Source organism: Rhinoraja longicauda, chromosome 2 (genome assembly GCF_053455715.1).
Source record: "Rhinoraja longicauda isolate Sanriku21f chromosome 2, sRhiLon1.1, whole genome shotgun sequence".
Lineage (NCBI taxonomy): Eukaryota > Metazoa > Chordata > Chondrichthyes > Rajiformes > Arhynchobatidae > Rhinoraja > Rhinoraja longicauda.
The window spans coordinates 59928156-59950828 of record NC_135954.1 but is presented as its reverse complement, the minus strand read 5'-3'; the positions used below and the strand labels follow the sequence as shown (position 1 = coordinate 59950828).

Sequence of the window (22673 nt, the reverse complement as noted above, 5' to 3'; positions counted from 1 at the left end):
CAGTTCCCTGGCATCCATGCATTTGCCGACAAAACCACTGTTGTTGGCCGAGTCACGAGTGCTAGTGTGCAAGGTTACAGGAGAGAGACAAAACCACAACTCTCACTCAACATCAACAAAACCAGGAAGCTGATCATTGACTTCAGAACAGAGAGGTTGGAAGATCACGCGCCAGTTTTTATTCATTTTAAACTTTTGTGTCATAAAGAATGCAAGAATCAACCCAGTAATCACAAATCATTCGAATCAAGTTCTAGCCATCACTTGGGCAAGTTTGGATTGATCAGTATGGATTGGGGCAACATAGTGGCGCAGCGATAGAGTTGCTGCCTTAAAGCACCAGAGACCCGGATTTCATCCTGATTACAGATGCTGCTTGTACGGAGTAAGGTTCCTGTGACCATGTGGATTCTCTCCGGGAGCTTAATTTTCCTCCCACTCTCCAAAGACGTACAGGTTTGTAGGTTAATTGACTTTGGTAAAAGTTGTAAATTGTCCCTAGTGTGTAGGATAGTGCAAGTGTATGGGGTGATTGCTAGTCGATGTGAACTCTGTGAACCGAAGGGCCCGTTTCCATGCTCTATATCTAAAGTAAAGTAAGTCAGCACAGATGTTAAAAATGAATCTAACCTAATTAATATCATATTTTTGATGACATAATCAAGGTGGTCAATAAGAGAAATATGGTTCATATGAAATACGACATCCAATTTGATAAAGGTGCTACCAAATATGCATAAACAAACCTGAAGCCTATATGATAAAGTGGGCTGCAACAGCATGGATAGAAAATTGGCTTCCTGACCGAAAATAGACAAACATTGGAAAATACTAATTTTGGAGCATGAAGGACGGATACTGGGACCACTCTATAATATATATTAATGACTAGAATTTAGTATTCATGGCACAATTTCTACATAAAATATATCTTGGAGTAGTAAACTGCTTGGAAGATAGCAATCCATTTCAAGGAGTTTCAGACTGGCTGGTTGAAAAAACAGGTGCCAGATTGAATTTAATACCAAGATTTTCAATGTGTTACATTTTGGTACGAACAATGAAAAGAGGCCAAATAAACCGAAAGGAACAATCCTAAAAGGGCTACAAGAACAAAAAGATGTGGAGTATATTTGCATAATTTGTTGAAAGATAGAATGAGAAAATGCCTTGTGTAATCACGTCCAAGTCATTAATATATTTCAAGTTAAGCAGTAGTCCTCGCATTGGCCTTCTTCAACCACATTTGGTTTTCTGTTACTTGACCAACTTTTGATTCCAGCTGCCACAGAATCACAGGCTTTACAAGTAGAGAGACTTGCGTGCAAGAACACGGAAGTCATGATGATTCTTAAAACATTGGTTCAACCACAACAGCCAAACTCTTTCATAAAGGCTTTCATAAGGCTCGAGAGCATGGAAAATGCAAAGGAGTTGGACTAAAATTATTCCAGGGAAAAGGACTTTCGTCATTTCATTAGACTGAAGAAGTTAATGCCGTTCTTCTTGGAATGGAGGTAGTGAGGATATTTTAAAATAGAGAGAAATTGTTCCCATTGGCCGGAATGCACGAAACCCAAAGAACACAGAATAAAGGTAATAAGAAGGAACTGCGCATGCTGGTTTATACCAAAGATAGACAGAAAATGGTGAAGTACCTCAGTGGCAGCATCCCTGCAGAACATGGATAGGCAATGTTTTGGGTTGGACCCTTCTTCAGACTTAATGAAAGTAATTGGCAAAAGAACAAAAGCTACAAGGATTTTTTTTTAATGTAGGCATCCAGAATACACCACCAAAGTTGGTCACAGGGGCAAATTCTAATGGAATGTTTAAATTGCAATGGAATTAAAATACAAGAAAATAGGCACTGTGGCACAGCTGTAGAGTTGCTGCCTTACAGAACCAGAAACCCAGGTTCGATCCTGACTAAGGTTGCTGCCTATATGGAGTTTGTACGTTCTCCCTGTGACCCATGTGGGGGGGTTTCTGGATGCTCCAGTTTCCTCCTACACTCCAAAGACATACAGGTTTGTAGGTTGATTGGCTTAGTAAAATTATAAATTGTCTCTAGTGTGTGTAAAATAGTGCTAGTCTGCAGGGATCGCTGGTCGGTGCAGACTCAGTGGGCCGAAGGGCCTGTTTCCACACTGTATCTCCAAACTTAACTAAGGAGCTGGAGCAGACCAACTGGCCACTGATCCCTGCCCTGCATGTTCTACCTGCATTATTCCAGAAATTCACCACTGTTTGAAAGAACACATTCCTAGGCACTAGAGTCTTGAATGAACATCCCCGTGTCTTGGAACACTGTCTCCTCTTTGAAGACTCTCTCATTCATGGAAATATTTCAACATCTATCTTGTCTTACCCTCTTGGGATTTTTTATTCTCAATAAGATCAACATCGTAATGTTTGGGACACATGGCTTCACAGGTGTTTGTAATTGCTCAGGAATATTTAAATGCCTCCTTAATGCAGGTATAAGAGAGCTCTCAGCACCTAGTCTTTCCTCCAGCCTTTCCATCACCTTTGGAAACGTTTATTGCTGTTTATCAATACAAGGACCAAAGTTGTGTCAATGAAAGTCAAAGAAGCCATTATGAGGCTGAAAAACAAGAATAAAACTGTTAGAGACATCAGCCAAACTTTTGCCAAAATTTTGGCTTACCAAAATCAACTGTTTGGAACATCATTAAGAAGAGAGCACTGGTGAGCTTACTAATCACAAAGGGACTGGCAGGCCAAGGAAGACCTCCATAGCTGATGACAGAAGAATGCTCTCTGTAATAAAGAAACATCCCCAAACACCTGTCCAACAGATCATAAAACCCTCTTCAGGAGGCAGGTGTGGATTTGTCCATGACCACTGTTCGCAGATGACTTCATGAATAGAAATACAAAGGCTACACTGCAAGATCCAAACCACAGTTCAGCCGCAAAAATAGGATGGCCAGGTTATAGTTTGCCAAGAAGTACTTAAAAGAGCAACCACAGTTCTGGAAAAAGGTCTTGTGGACAGATGAGACAAAGATTAACTTATATTAGAGTGATAGCAAGAGCAAAGTATGGAGAGAAGGAACTGCCCAAGATCCAAAGCATACCACCTCATCTGTGAAGCATGGTGGTGGGGGTGTTATGGCCTGGGCATATAAGGCTGATAAAGGTACTGGCTCACTTATCTTCATTGATGATACAACTGCTGATGGTAGTAGCAAAATGAATTCTGAAGTGTATAGACACATCCTATCTGCTCAAGTTCAAACAAATGCCTCAAAACCCATTGGCCGGCGGTTCATTCTACAACAAGTCAATGATCCCAAACATACTGCTGAAGCAACAAAGGAGTTTTTCAAAGCTAAAAAGTGGCCAATTCTTGAGTGGCCAAGTCAATCATCCAATCTGAACCCAATTGAGCAAGCCTTTTATATGCTGAAGAGAAAACTGAAGGGGACTAGACTCCAAAACAAGCATAAGCTAAAGATGGCTGCAATACAGGTCTGGCAGAGCATCACAAGAGAAGACACCGAGCAACTGGTGATGTCCATGAATCGCAGACTTCAAGCGGTCATTGCACGCAAAGGATATGTAACACAATACTAAACTTGACTACTTTCATTTACATGACATTGCTGTGTCCCAAACATTATGGTGCCCAGACATGGGGGGGGGGGGGGGGACTTTTTGTTAATTTCCCACGGGGAAGAGATTACAATTGTTTGGAGAAAGGATGGAGGAATGGGACCAAGTGGATTTGTTGTGCCTAGAGACCAAGATATGAACAGACCTAATGGCCTCCCTCTATGCTACAAACCTGTGAAAAAAAGTGCTCAAATCAATGTGTATTTTTTGCCAAACGCCTTAAATGCATGTCCTCTTGTTACCCACTTCACTGCAAGCAACAATATTTCCTTATTCACTCCACCCGAAGTCACAGTGCCAGATCCTTTAGCTCAACTCATCCTTGCCAACCAAGTTGCCTACCCAAATTAATCTCATCTGCCTGTATTTGGTCCATATCCCCCTAAACATTCCTATCCATGAACCTGTTCAAAGTGTCTTTTAAACATTGTATTTGTACCAGACTCTACCAGTTCCTCTGAAAGCGTGTTCCACATACTCAACACTGAAATTTAATCTTCTTTCTTTGTTAATTTATAACCAATGGTTTTAGACTCCCCTATCCTGGGAAAGACTGAACCATTCACCTTATCTTTTCCCCACATGATTTGCATACCTCTATAAGGTAACACCTTAACTTCCTAACTTCCAGGGTAAAAAGACTGCCTTACCCGTATCTCCTTATAACAGAAGCACTCTGGTCCCGATAATAGCTTTGTCAATATTTTCTGCACCCTTTAGCTGAATGATATCTTTCCTACAGCTAGGCGACTCAAACTGCAATCATAAAAGACACTCTTTCAATGTCAAAGGCATACTTCGGTCTTGGTAGAGTGATCACAAAAAACAATAATGCCTTGGAGAAAAGAGAAGTCCCTTCAAAAAGTAAAATCCAATTCACATTCCTTCCCACTCAAACTGTTCGGTCATCCTTAAATTCTTCTCTCAAATAGTTGATTGTTCTGTGGGCCTCCAAATAGCAGACATAAATCAAATGATGTTTGAAATAAATGTCAAACCTAAGTTTAGATAGAAAGACAATATAACAGCCGATTTACTGCAATATTGAGTGGCTTCCTCCTTCTCTGTCCCCTCAGAGTATCATCCCACCGATCCCAATGATGAAAGACAAACTCAAGTTACCTTTAAGAATATTATCGTGTTCAGAAAATGTCACCTTCTAAAGCGAAACAAAGTTGCATCACAAATGCCTGTGAGAAACAGACTGTACTAACAAAGGAATTAACACATCTCAACCAAGGAATCTGAAACTTCCTACTCATTACATCTGTTCAAACCTTGGAAGTACATCAAGCTTTTTTATTTTAAAAAAAAGGCAAATTTAGCAACTTTTATAGAGCTTTAATTTTGAAGAAGGAAACTTTTGGGGGGGTTTTGTCCCATTTTGCAGGTCCCATAGACATGGAGTCCCTAGATTTACCAATACTTCAATTACTAAAAGGCTTTAAGAAGTCGGGCAACAACTCTATAGTTCGGTTCAAAAATGTTCCTGATCGGGTCAGGTTTCTGTTCTCCTTGTTACAAGGGCAGCTAGCTACACTTCAAAAATGTCTTAATTTACTGCAAATCAATGCACACAGTCACCTTGCTGACCATCTAAAAACTTCTTGCCCAGTTCTAACAAAAAGTCTTTGACCTGAAATGTTCACTCTATTTCTTTTCCCCACAGATGCAGACTGACCTGGCTGAGATTTTCCAGTTTTTATTTTAAATCGAAGAAAGATGTAGCAAGGAAACAGCCTCCTCACCCTAGCGAGGCTGCACTGACCCATTTACACTGATCATTTCTATTCTCCCCACATTCTCTGCCGACCCCAATTTCATTCGTTTCTTCTACAAGTTTGCTTTCTACTATATACGTTCCTTGACAAATGTAGCTGAAAGTAACTTTCAGAATAGCAATATTCAGCTTGCTTTGAAAAAGCACACATCTCAAATACTAAATGTAACTCCAAGATTACAGTTTTTACTACAAATGTTTTAAAGAAAATTTATGGGTCCAAAGACGTAGAACACCACACAAGTCCTCTCAGATATTTCTTCCTGTGCACATACACCCAGTACAAAACGGGAGAATCACACTGATGTAAATAATTTCTCAAAGTTGTTTGTTGATAGGTTTATTTAATTGAGTTGCAAATCACATTATTTCTTCCTGTCCCATGCTGCTGTCGAGGGTTGATTTGGAAACCAGAATCCTTGCTGTCAATGGTTTAATACAAATTACTTGTCAATGCAAGTTTGGAGGGAGGGGAGTGGGGAATGTTGTGGGATGGAGTAAGAGCACACCTAATAATGCTGCTCCTGATGACATCTGCTATTGAAGTGAGAACGGCAGGGGAAAGAGGACAGCTTGCACTCTGATATTTTGGGATGTTCAGGCAGCCTGCCAATATGTTGATAATGCATCAGAGCTATCTCAGCTTACACACAAACAGGTTCATGAGCAGAAGGGAAGGTAGAAAAATAAATTTCAGTTTGCCAGAGATGACCAACTGCAGCATTTAGGTCTTAAAAGTTTGCTTTTTTCATATATAAAGCAAGGAAGTAAATTATGAAAACAACTTTCAATCAATTCCAGCCTCTAGGCCAAGTTCCAAATCAATCATTTGCTATTCTCAATTGTTACTTTAAAAGGAACATAATTAAAATCGCAAAAGCACAATTTTGCAAAACAACATTCAGGGCGATTCAAGTTTCTTTTTATCCTCACAAATTGATTTTTCACACGCAAAAACAAAATCTAAGAGGCATAAAAGGTTTATAAAATGTAATTAGGTGGCAGCAAAACAAACACTATCCAATATTTTGCTAGTATACTTCAAAGGAGGATTCTTTTCCCTGGTTCTGTGCAGTAATTTTATCAGCTTTGTTCCTTATCAAGGCCATGGTATCTTAGTCAAGACAGTGGAAGTAAAATATTTTTTTGTGAACAATCTAACGAGTTAGCTGACGTGTTCACAAACATCTTCAATCTATCCCTGGCACAGTGCATTGTCCCCACATGCCTTGCGAACATTCCCTCAATCACTGACAGATAGCTACTCCAGGGTGTATCATTTATAAAATATAGTAAAGATGCTAAAAGGTTCATCAAAAGCAAGAACCAGGGCAGTAAGCAACTGGCAATACCATCACATGCAACCTCTTCCAAGGCACACAATATATCGGTTGTCACTGTCCTGATCAAAGGAACACAGTGGAAGTACTTTCAGTGCCGTCTTTTCATCACGAATGCAAGATCACTTGGCAACAAAATGGAAGAGCTGGAACTTATCACATCTACGCAGAAAAACATACAGGACTGCTGCGTAATGATCATTACGGAAACATGGCTCAACCCGACGATCCCGGAGGAGGCTATCAGGCTAGCAGGCCGCGCAGCTCATCGCTACGACAAGAACAGACACTCCGGTAAGAGCAGGGGAGGAGGACTTTGTGTATACACAAACAACAACTGGTGCACAAATGTAATGGTCATTGATAATCACTGCTCTCCAGACTTGGAATATTTATCAATAAAATGTCACCCTTTCTATATGCCACGAGAATTCACGGTTGCCATAATCACAGCTGTATACATACCACCAGATGCTAATACTACAACAGCTTTGGGCTATCTTCTAACCGCCATCAGCAAACAGAGCGCCCATCCTGATGGAGTTTTTATAATAGCAGGTAATTTCAACCAAGCAAAACTAAACACTGACCTCCCAAAATTTGATAAACATGTGCAGTGCCCCACAAGAGGAAAAAACACACTCGACCATGTTTATAGTAACATTAAACAAGGGTACAAAGCATCACCTCTCCACCTTCTGGGCCAGTCTGACCACATCTCCTTGTTTTTAACTCCAGCATACAGTCCACATATCAACACGGTCAAACCAGCTGCTAGAGACATACAAGTGTGGCCTGAGGGAACATCTGAGCAACTACAGGACTGCTTTAACTGCACTGACTGGGACTTATTTGAGGATGAGGACATTGACACCTACACTTCCACTGTACTGTTTTACATAAAAAGCTGTGTAGACAATGTCACTACCACAAAACGCATCCATGTCTTTCCCAATAACAAACCATGGATGACCAAAGACGTCCAACTCCTGCTAAAAGCCCGCAACATGGCTTTCCGATTCGGCAATACAGAGTGCGGCCAAGTCCGACCTGAAGAGGGGCATCAGAGACGCCAAAGCAGTCTGCAAGCGAAGGATTCAGAGCCACTTCCACAACTCAGACCACTGTCATGCATGGCAAGGTATACGGCACATCGCCAATTACAATAACAACATCAACCCATCCACCAGCAGCAGTGCCTCACTGGTAGAGCAGTTCAACCACTTCTTTGGCCGTCATGAGGTGGAGAGAACAGTCATGCCCACTGCTCCAGCTCAGGCTTCCAACAGCCAGACACTCATCATACAGACTGCTGATGTCACAAGCACACTCCGTAATGTCAACATATGGAAGGCAGCCGGTCCGGACAGAGTTCCAGGCCGGGTTCTCAGAGACTGTGCTGCCCCAGACCTCCCAACATTTGATTTTACAAATTCAGAATTTTGATGTCCAAAATTCAGAATTTTACATCAGAATTCATAATATGGCGTGTAATGCAACTTTTCAGCAAAAAAAGTATGCACGCCAAATGTGCTGCGCTACATTCATGTGTGAAAAATGACTATTATTTCCAACAGTTTGTAGTTCTTGGACTGCATGTACAATGTCAGGCCGATCATGAGTATATTCTGCTATTTCTAGAAAGGTTATTGAGAGACACTTTTTACAACTCAAAAAAGAATTGTTTTGCTTTGTTTTCTCTATTTTGCTTTTTCCTTACACAAAATGTATGACTAAATTATGAAGAAAGAGTTTCATTTAAAAATGCACATACCACTATGACATTATAGCCATTTCGGACCACTCCCCACTGAAGCTCTCCATCAAGTTAACAGATACAGTCTTTACCACCAAGTATTGGCTATTTGATTCTACCCTACTGCAAGATCAGGACTTTATTAAATTCATGAAGGAACAGATTGACTTTTTCTTCTCAACGAATTCGACTGAGGAAATTTCTTATGGGATACTCTGGGACACGTTCAAAGCATACATACGTGGTCAGATTATTTCCTACTCTGTAGCTTTGAGGAAACATATCAAGAATGAGACTCTTTTATTGGTTGATAGGATTAAAGAAATCGATAAGAAATACTCGACTGCTCCTACTAGGGAGCTTTATAAGCAGAGAATTGAACTTCAAATGGAACACAATCTGTTACTCACATCTTTGATTGAAAATCAATTAATGAAATCTAGATCTGAATTTTACATACACAGTGATAAATCTGGTAAATTGTTAGCTAATCAGTTGAAGAATGTTTCGGTCAAGCGTCAAATTGTTAAGATTCGTAAACAGAATGGGGAATTGACAGCTAATCATGACGAGATAAACAAATCTTTTCAGGATTTTTATACTTCTTTATATTACTCTGAATTCCCGCAAGATTCTAATAATATGCATGATTTTTTAGGGGAATTGAAATTTCCAAAATTATCATTTGAAGAAAATTTATCACTAGATAAATCGCTTACGAATATAGAAATCCAGAATGTTATTTCTTCAATGAATTCTGGGAAAGCTCCAGGCCCAGATGGGTATACAGTGGAAGTTTATAAGTTCTTTTCCTCTATTCTTTCCCCTTGGCTTTATAAAGTTTTTGAAGAAGCAATTAGCCTGGGCAAATTACCACAATCTTTTTATAGAGCTTCTATTTCCTTAATTTTGAAAAAAGACAAAGATCCCACTGACTGTGCTTCTTATAGACCAATATCTCTGTTAAATGTAGACTCTAAGATTTTTTCCAAGTTATTGGCGATGAGGTTGGAAAAGACATTACCTCAAATTATTTCGGACGACCAAACAGGTTTCATCAAAAACCGGTATTCCTTTTTTAATATTAGAAGGTTGATGAATATTGTCTATACTTCTCCATGTAATACTTCAGAATGTGTCATCTCATTAGATGCGGAGAAAGCTTTCGACAGGGTGGAATGGCCTTATTTATTTACGGTCCTTGAGAAGTTTAATTTTAGTCCAACATTCATATCTTGGATTAAATTGATTTATCAAACTCCAGTTGCCTCGGTTTTTTCTAATAACCAAAGATCACCATTTTTTCCAATTGTTTCGTGGTACTAGGCAAGGTTGTCCCCTTAGTCCTTTATTATTTAATATTGCATTGGAGCCTTTGGCAATTGCCATTAGAGAATCCCCCAACATTTCTGGTATTATTCGTGGAATGGAAACACATAAATTGTCATTATATGCAGATGACTTGCTATTATATATTTCTGATCCTGAAAATTCTATTCCTGCAGTTATATCTTTACTAGCTCAGTTTAGCACTTTTTCTGGATACAAATTGAATCTTAATAAGAGCGAACTATTTCCTTTAAATAGACTGGTTCCAATTTATAATAACTTGCCTTTTAAATTAGTTAATGATTATTTTATATATTTAGGGATTAAGATTACCAAAAAACATAAGGATTTATTTGGGGTTAATTGTTTACCCTTATTGGAGCAGATTAAATGTTTATGTACTAAATGGTCACCATTATCAATATCTCTGGTAGGCCGGATTAATGCTATCAAGATGATTATTTTACCTAAGTTTTTATATATATTTCAAGCAATACCAATTTTTATTCCCAAATCCTTTTTTGATAAAGTTGATTCTAAAATATCTTCATATATATGGCAAAATAAAAATCCTAGATTAGGGAAAAAACATTTACAAAAATCCAAAAAGGAAGGTGGATTGGCATTGCCTAATTTTAGATTCTATTATTGGGCAACTAATATTCGTTACCTGAAATGTTGGCTAAACGACTTGGACTTATCTCCGAGTCCTCATTGGGTAGATTTGGAAACTAAATCGGTACAAGGATTTCCATTGGGCTCTATCTTAGGAACTTCTCTTCCTTTAGCTCCTTCTAAGTTACATAAACAAATTGACAATCCGATAGTTAAACATACCTTACGAATATGGTTTCAATTTCGGAAATTTTTTGGATTGAATTATTTTATTTTAGAGATGCCCATTGTATCAAATTTTTTCTTTCACCCCTCCCTGATGGATCAAGCCTATCTAGTTTGGAGGTTTAAAGGTATAGTACGATTTTCAGATTTATTTTTGGATAATTGTTTCATGTCTTTTGAACAATTATCTAACAAATATAATTTGTCCAGTCATCACTTTTTTAGATATTTACAGATTAGGAATTTTTTAAACACGGTTCTTCCTTCTTTCCCTAACCGAGACTCTAAGGGTATTTTGGAGAATATGTTACAATTAAACCCCCTTCAAAAGGGTGTAATATCAAATCTTTATAATATAATTATGAAAATACACTCTGATCCCTTTTATAAAATTAAGAATGATTGGGAAAGAGAACTTAATCTTACTATCCCTATTGACAATTGGAATAAAATTCTTCGACTTGTTAACTTTTCTTCTATATGCGCTAAACACTCTTTGATACAGTTTAAAGTCGTTCATAGGGCTCATATGTCCAAAGATAAACTGGCTCGTTTTTATTCCCATATAAATCCTATATGTGATAGATGTCACTCTGAGATAGCTTCTCTTACCCATATGTTTTGGTCATGCTCTTCCTTGGAAAGGTACTGGAAAGACATTTTCAGTACTTTGTCTACGGTTTTGAATATTGATCTACAGCCCCATCCCATTACTGCAATTTTTGGTTTACCAATGATAGACTCTACTTGTTTATCTCCCCCCATTTGTCGGATGATTGCTTTTCTTACATTAATGGCCAGAAGATCTATTTTGTTGAATTGGAAAGAAATCAATCTTCCTACTTTATTTCATTGGTTTTCTCAAACTATTTCATGTTTAAATTTGGAAAAGATTAGAAGTACTGTTTACGAACCTTCGATCAAATTTGAGCAGACTTGGAGGCCATTTATTCAATATTTTCATATCATGTAATGTGACCTTATTCCAACCTTTTTCGTTCTTCTTGATATTGCTTTATGCAGGTAGAGGGGATTGGAGCGGGCGACACTACTATGTTTTCGTTAACCACCTGGTACAGTCTGTTTGTTTTTGTTTTTTTTTGTTTTTTGTTTTTTTTCCTCTTTTTCTTCTTTTTCTCTCTTTTCGTTTTTCTTTTATCCTTATCTTTTTCATATATATACCGACATATCTTCTAGGTATAGATAACAATTTGTTTTACACAACCTGGGGATATTTATGTTATACATTGCCATTGCTTATGCTTATGTATTCCCTTATATTTATCCACTTATATATTTTTGTATGCCTATTGAAAATACTATAAATTTTTTTTTTTAAATTAAAAAAAATTTTTTTTTTTAAATGCACATACCTAATTTCATTGAAGACATACTTGCTGGAAGACATCTATAGCTCCTGTTGCCTGCGGAAGGCATCCTGCATCCTAAAGGACCCATTTCACCCCGCCCATCACTTGTTTGCTCTTCTGCCCTCAGGAAAGCGCTACAGGTCCATCAAAGCGCACACCACATGACTAACAGTTTCCACCCCAAGGCCATCACCACACTGAACTCTGCTCCGAAAGCACCCCCCCCCCCCCCGCATAGACAATATTTATACTGCACAATACCTACCTCTGTGCAATACTGATATATTTATAATATTTATTTTTATAATACTATTCTGGGCAATATCTTATATTCTGACAAGGTGCAATATCTTATATTCTGATCAGGGTGCATATGTAGGCATGATGTGTATGCGTGTGTGAATCGGTGTGTGTGTGTGTCACAGTGTGCGCACGAAGTATATGAACAGTTTTTATTTTCCTCACTCTTTTACTGTTATTTTGTTATTTTTTATCTTGTACATTTGAGCTCCGCTCAGGCATTGCGCCAGAATTTCGTTGTATGCACCATTACAATGACAATAAAGAAATTTGATTGATTTGATCTGATTTCACGACATGGACAGCAGTGTCTTATAAAGATAGATCGTCATTAACTTCAAGGGCAATAAGTTCTGTTTTTGTCAGTGACATGCACAAACCAAGAGTTGTTTTCTCTCTGCAGAAGGCCAAAGATATAAACCCATAAAGAAAAACACATAATTTTATTTCAATTTAAGAGGATGAAAATATAAATTTCCTCCATCTAGACACCTGATTTATCCCCTTGAAATTCATTTCATAATCTTAGATTCATTTCACAAGATAAAAATTGGAAGCTAATGAAATGAACATCATGCCAGGACATGAAATTATGGGACATAGGAGAACATGTGGTAACATCTTTCATCCACGTTATTCAGCACACCTAACATATTAGCAATCTTTTAAAGCTTTAAATACAACTAAAGATCATGTACCATTAACACATTAGTTTTAATTTACGAAGCTTCAACTTACAGCGCTTCTCCTTTTTGGGATTTCTTATCCAGTACAAGGTAAACCATCCCAAAACTTCCTCTGCCAAGTTTTTCTTGAACCAAATATCTTTGTCCAATCAGTGACCCGATGCAGTCCTTTGTTAAAGTATTTGGAATAGCTTTTTCAGCTTCTTGAAACTTTGGCATATTTCTCCTCTCACAAGATAGGGACAGTGTTCCTCCAGAATTTGTTTCCAATGTCGAAGGTAAAGGGTCTCCTAAATTTAAGTGAGGTTGACCGAATGCCAAGCACGGTTTTTTGCAGTTAATGTAGCCAAGCCTTTAAGTATACCTGGAAATAAATGAAACAATAACTTAGTATTGCAACATTACAAATTTGACCAAGCTAAGAATTACTACAAATTATGATTGAGAATCCTGTGAAAGAAATTATTTAGTGATAAGTGAAATGTCTATTATCTTATCACTAAGTAACATCAGTTAATAAGCAGTAAAAGAATGTGTGTGAAGCAAGATGCCCTGTCAAAGTTGAATGCATTCAACAACTTTCAATATGGTATTGCCATATTGACAGGTAAATAAGGGACAAATATTTTGCCAGGACACCAGAGTGAATGCTATTCTTTTTTATAAAAGATTATCGTGGTACTGGGGCCAAGGATTAGCAGATGGAATATAACTTTGACAAGTAACATGTGATGCATTTTGGCAAGAGTGTTGTGGAACAGAGTGGATTCATACATATTTCCATCAAATTAGTATAACAAAGTGGTTAAGGTGTTTGACACGTTTGGCTTCATCGGTTAAGGCATTGAGTACAAGAGTTAGGATGTCATGTTACAACTGTACAAGATATTGGTGAGAGCACACTCATAGCATTGTGTGCAATTCCAGTTGTACTGTAGGAAAGCTTTAATTAAGCTGGAAAGGGTGCAGAAAACATTCAGTAGGATGACATTGGGACTGGAGACTTGAGTTATAAGGAGAGTCTGGATAGACTGGTGCTTATTACCCCCTGGAGTGTAAGTGGCCAACAAGGCTTATAAAATCATAAGGGGTACCAATAAGGAGAATAGCCATAGTCTTTCCCCATTCTCCCCCCCCCCCCCCCCCCCCCCCCCCAAGTAAGGGAGTCTAAAGCTAGAAGGCAGGGCTTTCGAGGCAAATGGGAGAGATTTAATAGGGACCCAAGGGGCAGGTTTTTCTATGCAATGTGGTAGGTACTTGGAATGAGCTGCCAAAAGAAATGCAGAGGCAGACATAATTACAATGTTTTGAAGATAGCTGGATAAGTACATGGATTGGAAAGGATTGGAGGGATGCGAGCCAAACGCAAGCAGATCGGACTAGCTCAAGTAGCAAGTTGGTCGGAATGGACAACTTGAGCCAAAGGGCCCATTTCACTGCTGTATAACTATAACACAACCCAAAAGATTACACAGGTCTGATGCCTATCTGAAAGTACAGCATTCCCTTACCTCGGACGTGAATCAGTCCATGTCTGTACTTCTGCAAAGGGATTCAAACTCAGAGTCCGAATGCAGCAGTCCAACCTGAAATATTGATGATCAAAGATGGACACAAAATGTTATCCAGTTTGGTGGTAAGAACAGGAAGGCAGATTATTATCTGAATGGTGTCAAGTTAGGAAAAGGGGAAGTACAACGAGATCTGGGTATCCTAGTTCATCAGTCACTGAAAGTAAGCATGCAGGTACAGCAGGCAGTGAAGAAAGTTAATGGAATGTTGGCCTTCAAAACAAGTGGAGTTGAGTATACGAGCAAAGAGGTCGTTCTGCAGTTGTACAGGGCCCCAGTGAGATCACACCTGGAGTACTGTGTGCAGGTTTGGTCTCCAAATTTGAGGAAGGACACTCTTACTATTGAGGGAGTGCAGCATAAAATCACAAGGTTAATTCCTGGAATGGCGGGATAGTCATATGTTGAAAGACTGGAGCAACTGGGCTTATATACTCTGGAATTTAGATGGATGAGTGAATCTTATTGAAACATAAGATTATTAAGGGATTGGACATGCTAGAGGCAGGAAACATGTTCCAAATGTTGGGGGAGTCCCAAACCAGGAGCCACAGTTTAAGAATAAGGGGTAGGCCATTTAGAACAGAGATGAGGAAAAACCTTTTCACTCAGAAAGTTGTGAAGCTGTGGAACTCTCTGCCTCAGAAGGCAGTGGAGACCAATTCCCTGGATGCTTTCAAGAGAGAGTTAGATATAGCTCTTAATGATAGCGGAGTCAAGGGATATGGGGGAAGGCAGGAACGGGGTACTGATTGTGGATGATCAGCCATGATCACGGTGAATGGCGGTGCCGGCTCAAATGGCCTACTCCTGCACCTATTGTCTAAATGCTGGAGTAACATAGAAAAAAGGTACAGGAGTAGGCCATTCGGACCTTTGAGCCAGCACCGCCATTCAATATGATCATGGCTGATCATCCAAAATCAGTACCCCGTGGGTCAGGCAGCATCTCTCAAGAAAATAGTTTGGTGACATTTTGGACCTTTCTTCAGCCCAGACCCGAAACATCACCGATCCATTTCCTCCAGAGCTGCTGCCTGACCCACCACTCCAGCATTTGTAGTAAATCAAAGCACTAATTGTTGGCATAGGAAAAGGAAGGCTGAGGATCCACAAACATGTGTTCATCGACAGGACAATGGTGGAGTGTGTTAATAACTTCAACTTTCTGGGCATGCATATCTCTGAAGATCCGTCCTGGATCCAGCACATTGATGCAATTATAAAGAAAGCGGATCAATGCCTCTACTTCCTTAGAAGATTGAGGAGATTCGGTATGTCAATGAATACTTTCTTGAACTTCTACAGGTGCACAGAAGACAGTATATTGACTGGTTGCATCACGGCCTGGTTCGGCAACTATAACGCCCGGGAATGAAGATTGCAAAAAGTGGTGAACACTGCCCAGTCCATCACAGGTACTGACCTCCCCACCATCAAAGAGGAGTGCTGCCTCATAAAGACAGAGAGCATCGTCAGAGACGCACACCACCTTGGCCACGTTCTCATTACACTCCTGCCATCGGGAAGGTGGTACAGGAGCCTGAAAACTATAACGTGATGGTTCAGGTACAGCTTCTTCCCAACAACCATCAGGCTGCTTAAAAACTCCGAAAAACCCCAAAAAAGCTCCGAACTACAGACTTGGGGGCATTGTTTTTTGTCTTTGCACTAATATTGTTTTTGTTTTTTTAAATTACACATATATTTATGGTTGTCACAATGCGTTAACTAACAAACGTGGTAATAAGATCAAAAGATCTTGAGCAGCTAACTTGATCCAAGTTACTAAGGTTACGTCTAATCCTTTACACTTTTCCTTCCTTGTACCTAATAACAAATTAGCAAACAAGGTCCAATTACAAATCTTACTTCAATTCCACAACCTTGTGTGAGAAAGCAGTTACATTGTTCAAGGTCTGAAGGAAGGTCTCGACGTGAAACATCACCCATTCCTTCTCTCCAGAGATGCTGCCTGTCCTGTTGAGTTATACCAGCTTTTTGTGTCCATCTACATCATTGCATTATCGTTCATATCTTTAATACATGTAGTTTAAAGAAACTAAATTGTGCTTAATCATTTTAAAAATGAATTGAGTAATGTGGTTTAAAAAATATTTAAAATCTATTCTAATAATCCGTCAGCCTTTGGAATTCACGGGAAAGTAGCAAATTGATTTAAAAATTGGCTCAGTAGGAGAAACCAAAGAGCTATGGTAAATGAATGGGAGTTTTAGAGACAAATTTAGAGGGGTTCCACAAGATTCAGCATGGTTTTTGTAACATATGAAGCCATGATTAACAATTCTGTCAATCTTACCAAAATTGTCCATGTGGTTGATCACTGTAAACTGTAGGTCAGACTGATTGTGTCTGCGTTAAAGTTGCTAATGGAATTCAAACACAGGCGAGGCATTGCATTTGAGGAAAATGAAGAAGCTGAAGGAATACATATTAAATGGCAACCAAGAAGTATAGAGACACATGGAACTGTAGATGCTGGTTTACAAACACAAGCGAAAAGCTTTTGTTTGCGTGCTATCCAATCAAAGACTGTACATGATTACAATCAAGCCATCCACAGAACATAGATAAAAGTTAAGGGGTACAACATTTAGTACAAGATAAAGTCTAATTAAAGATAGTTCTCCAGAAAGGTATCCAAAGGGAATAAATGGGAAGCCAGGATCACACTATAGCTGATGAGAGGACTGTTTAATTGCCTGATTGGGAAGAAACTGTCCCTGAATATGTGGTATGCATTTTTAATCTTCTGCACCTCTTGCCTGATGGAAGAGGGAGTGACTAGGGTGAGACTCGTCCTTGATTATGCTGATGACCTTGATGAGGCAGATGGTTTCGATGGAAGGAAGTTCGGTTCATGTGATGGTCTGGGTTATGTCCACAATTCTCTGCAATTTCTTGGATAGGGTAGAGCTGCTCCAAAACCATTATAGATGAGGCTCTTACTGGGCCCTCCTCTATAATCCCGCAGCTCCGCTCTTGCTCCCCCTCCCCCCAGTCGTAACAAGGACAGAATTCCCCAGAATTCCCCAGAATTCCACACCATCCTTATTGACCGTCTCCGGTATGCGGTTGGCATTGATGGCACTGCCCTGAGCTGGTTCGCTTCGTACCTCAAAGATAGGAGTTTCGCCATCAACATAGGCAGTTATTCCTCTGCTCCAGCTAGCCTCTCCTGCGGAGTTCCACAAGGCTCAATCCTAGGCCCCATTCTCTTTTCTCTATACATGCTCCCCCTTGGCCAAATCATTCAAAGGCACGGCATTTCTTTCCACTGCTATGCCGATGACACTCAGCTTTACCTCCCCCTGAAACCCAACAACCAGTCAAATTTAAACAGCCTCTCACACTGCCTTGAGGACATAAAATGTTGGATGGCACAGAACTTCCTCCAATTAAATGAGAGCAAGTCTGAGGTCATCCTATTCGGCCCCCCCGACTCCATCAAATTGATAACAGGCAGTCTTGGAAGCCTATCCTGCCTAGTCAAACCGCATGTCAAAAACCTCGGCATGATATTTGACTCTGCATTAAAATTTGATAAGCAAGTCAACGCTGTGGTAAAAGCCAGCTTCTTCCAACTTCGAACCATAGCTAAAATCAAACCTTTCCTCAAATTCGACGACACAGAAAAAATCATTCACGCTTTCATTTCCTCCCGCCTAGACTACTGCAACTCCCTATACACTGGGATCAGCCAATCTTCCCTGTCCCGCCTGCAACTGGTCCAAAACGCCGCAGCGAGACTCCTGACGGGTACCCGTAAAAGGGACCAAATCACCCCGATTCTGGCCTCTCTCCACTGGCTCCCTGTACGGTACAGAATCAACTTCAAGCTCCTCCTATTCACGTATAAAGCCCTAAATGGACACTCCCCCCCCTACATCAAAAATCTTCTAACCCCCCTCTCTAACTCCAGGTCCCTCAGATCGGCCGACTTGGGGCTATTCACTATCCCACGGTCTAGGCTTAAACTCAGGGGTGACCGCGCTTTTGCGGTTGCAGCTCCTAGACTGTGGAACAGCATCCCTCTCCCGATCAGAACTGCCCCCTCCATCGACTCCTTTAAGTCCAGGCTCAAAACATATTTCTACTCCCTAGCGTTTGAGGCTCATTGAGGAGGCGCTGTGAACTGTTTGCGTGCTACTGTATGTTTTCATTTTTTTTTCTATTGGAACCTAATTCAAATGTACAGCACTTTGGTCAACGTGGGTTGTTTTTAAATGTGCTATACAAATAAAATTGACTTGACTTGACTTGACTTGTCCTCACCTTCCACCCCATCAGCCAGCGTATCCAACAAATCATCCTCCAACATTTCCATCACCTCCAACGGGACCCCACTACTTGCCACATCTTCCCATCTCCTCCCCTTTCTGCGTTCCGCAGAGACCATTCCCTCCGTAACTCCCTGGTCCACTCGTCCCTTCCTACCCAAACCACCTCCTCCCCAGGCACTTTCCCCTGCAACTGCAGGAGATGTAACACCCGTCCCATTACCTTCCCCCCTCAACTCCATCCAAGGACCCAAACAGTCTTTCCAGATGAGACAGAGGTTCACCTGCATCTCCTCCAACCTCATCTATTGTATCCACTGCTCTAGATGTCAACTTCTCTACATCGGCGAGACCAAACGCAGGCTCGGCGATCGTTTCGCTCAACACCTTCGCTCAGTCCGCCTTAACCAACCTGATCTCCCGGTGGCTGAGCACTTCAACTTCCCCTCCCACTCCCAGTCTGACCTTTCTGACATGGGGCTCCTCCAGTGCCATAGTGAGGCCCACCGGAAATTGGAGGAACAGCTCCTCATATTTCACTTGGGAAGGCTACAGCCCAGCGATATGAACATTGACTTCTCCAACTTTAGATAGTTCCTCTGTCCCTCTCTTCCCCTCCCCCTTCCCAGTTCTCCCACTGTCTTCCTGTCTCCACCTATATCCTTTCTTTGTCCCGCCCCTCTGACATCAGTCTGAAGAAGGGTCTGACCCGAAACGTCACCCATTCCCTCTCCCCTAGATGCTGCCTGACCTGCTGAGTTACTCCAGCATTTTGTGCTACCTCCAAAACCATGCTGTGATGCATCCCAATAAAATGCCTTCGACAGCGCATCTGGTGAGTGTTGCGGATATGCCAAATTCCTAATCCTTCTTAGGAAGTAGACACATTTGGTGTGCTTTCCTGCCCATAACGTAATGTGACTGGCCCAGGACAATTGTTGTTGATATTTGTGCAAGAAGGAACTGCAGATGCTGGTTTAAACCGAAGATAGACACAAAAAGCTGGAGTAACTCAGGGGGACAGGCAACATCTCTGGAGAGAAGGAATGGGTGACGTTTCAGGTCGAGACCTTTCTTCAGACTTGCTGTTGATATTATTTTACTCAGTCTTTTTTTCAACTACAGTTGTCAATCCTTCACTCATTACTATTCTTGATTATAACTTTGAACTTGACCAGGCATTGTAAGTTGTAACTTGATTTTCTTTTCAGAACACAAAGCTATGTGTGCGTACACACGCCGTGGATACTATTACTCTGGACATTGAGTTTCCGTTTTGCATCTGCCAACACTTCACCTGAAACTCACAATACAAATCTATAACGACAATACGACAGATTGGTACCGGTGTCCCGGTTGCACAAGGCTTGGAGCAGAAATAAATGTCACATTTTAAATCGAATTGAGAGAAAGGAGGAAATGTAATACATTTCGTTCGGTATCTCGGTATCGAATGACAATAAAGCTCTGTATTCTGTATTCAATGAAGCCAGTTTATTCAGTTCTTATCAACAAACCCACACGAGAGAACAAAATATTTTGCTGGACTATGTGCAGGCAACCTTATAAAAAGAGCGGCTAACACTGTCCAATTTCTCCAAAGTACGAGACACAAGCTTTAACATTATATTTTGTTTTTCGAATTTATTTACGGAGGCTTCTGTACCCGAATGAGTCGTTAAAAAAACAACAAACACAAAGACGATAACCAGGACAAAAGTTAACTAGTTTCCCCTGACCTCTGGCTGTGATGCACAACCCCAGCCTCACGCTGTACATACACTTACCTCCTAGATATCAGTCAGATGAGAAGTACTGCTCAAATGCATCAACTGCTGGAAAGTTACTTTATTTAATTGCATTTGCGAGTACGTTGATTGGAAGCGGTGTCCCCTGTGCAAAGTGCCTGTTTGTTTGCGGCGCACGGCTGCATCTTGTTGACTTGCTCGCGAGTCCCCGGGGTTCAGCGTCCTGTCGCCACGCGACGGCGCAGGGCGCGCCGGGAACGGGGCTCCCCGCTACTCCCAGTGACGTCACCGCGATGGCGGCCGCCGCCTCCAGCACTCACTGAACCACTTCATTCATCAGGCAGCTTCTCTGGAGAGAAGGAAGGAACGGGTGGCGTTTCGGGTCGAGACCCTTCTTCAATCTACTCCAATTCTTCAGTCTGAATAAGGGTCTCCTCCGTCCCTTCTCTCCAGAGATGCTGCCCGTCCCGCTGAGTTACTCCAGCAATTTATGTCCATCTTCGGTGTAAACCAGTACATGCAGTTCCTTCCTACATCATGTATTAAACATGCACTTTTATTTGTTGATAAACTATTATTAAGATTCATGGTGAATGTTTCGAATGAAATGAATATTAAACATTCTAATTTCCATTAAAACAGAATTCAGGAAAAGCTCCGCTGTCGGTCGCTCCATTCTTTCATCAGCTATCAGTCCCGCCATCCCGGGAATTAACCTGGTGCACTCCCTCAATAGCAATAATGTCCTTCCTCAAATTTTGGTCTCCATCTCGGGAGAAAAAGGATGGTCCGGGCCCGATCCGACCCGAAACGTCACCCAGACTTTTTCTCCAGAGATGCTACCTGTTCCGCTGAGTTATTCCAGCATTTTGTGTCTGTCTTTGGTATAAACCAGCGTCTGCACTTCTTTGTTTCTACATTCATGGAAAGATTCCAATTCTAATTTTTTCTTAAATACAGAAAATAATTTTCAAGTTTTTAATAGATTTTTTAAAAGCTTTACTGTTATTATGATTAAGGTTAACAATAGTTCTACTCCAAATTAATGTAAAACTTTGAACCGTGTAAAGTTACTTTTGGTCGGAACTGTTGTGCTGGAGATTTGTACTCCGGTCTGATATTAACAAGGACAAGACTATGTTTCATTCTAGAGGGTGCGCTGCTGGTAAGATGTGTTGCTTTTGTAGATCATAACTACGTAATTTTTGAAACTTATTGAGAATAAAGATATATTTCAAACAGTGCAAATTTCCTGCACCTATATTATTTTCCAAATCTCGCTGATGAAGTTTACATCGCTGCACTAATCTCGCTACTTTGACTCTTTTTATAGGCTGAGAATTGAGGCTTGACAACTATATTGTTTAATTTTTGTTTTGTTTTGTTTAACCGAAAAACATTCCTTTTTTGTGACATTGCAACAACCTAAACCATTCGACGCCACTGGGTTTTTGATACATTAGCCTTTCGGTGGTCGAGGGAATCCTTGCCTCCAAATGTGCTGTGAACTACACAGGCTTGGGGGGGGGGGGCATTATTTTTGTCTTTGCACTTTTTTTCCAGTATTCATTGGAATTTAGAAGGATGAGAGGGGATCTTACAGAAATATATAGAATTATTAAGGGATTGGACATGCTAGATGCAGGAAACGTGTTCCCGATATTGGGGGAGTCCAGAACCAGGGGCCACAGTTTAAGAATAAGGGGGAGGCCATTTAGAACTGAGATGAGAAAAAACTTTTTCATACAGAATTGTGAATTTGTGCAATTCTCTACCTCAGAAGGCAGTGGAGACCAATTCACTGGATGTATTTAAAAGAGAGTTAGATAGAGCTCTTAGGGCTAGCGGGATCAAAGGATATGGGGAGAGGGGTTCTGATTGTGGATGATCAGCCCTGATCACATTGAATGGTGATGCTGGCTCGAAGAGCCGAATGGCCTACTCCTGCACCTGTTGTCTATGTATCTCTGGTGCTTAGAGAGTGCTATGTTTACATATCACTCGTGCTGC

The 22673-nt window shown here is 40.5% G+C and overlaps 1 protein-coding gene across 1 annotated transcript in view; it reads right to left on the bottom strand.

The window, feature by feature from the left end:
- Positions 1-20959, bottom strand: part of nek11 (NIMA-related kinase 11) — a 240266-nt gene extending 219307 nt beyond the window's left edge. The window contains exons 1-2 of the mRNA XM_078419768.1: positions 20703-20959; positions 13096-13407 (exon numbers count right to left, since the gene is read on the bottom strand). Coding sequence (XP_078275894.1) covers positions 13096-13262 — 167 coding nt within the window. The 5' untranslated portion in view covers positions 13263-13407; positions 20703-20959. The remainder of the gene's footprint in view (positions 1-13095; positions 13408-20702) is intronic.
- Positions 20960-22673: the final 1714 nt, after the last annotated feature.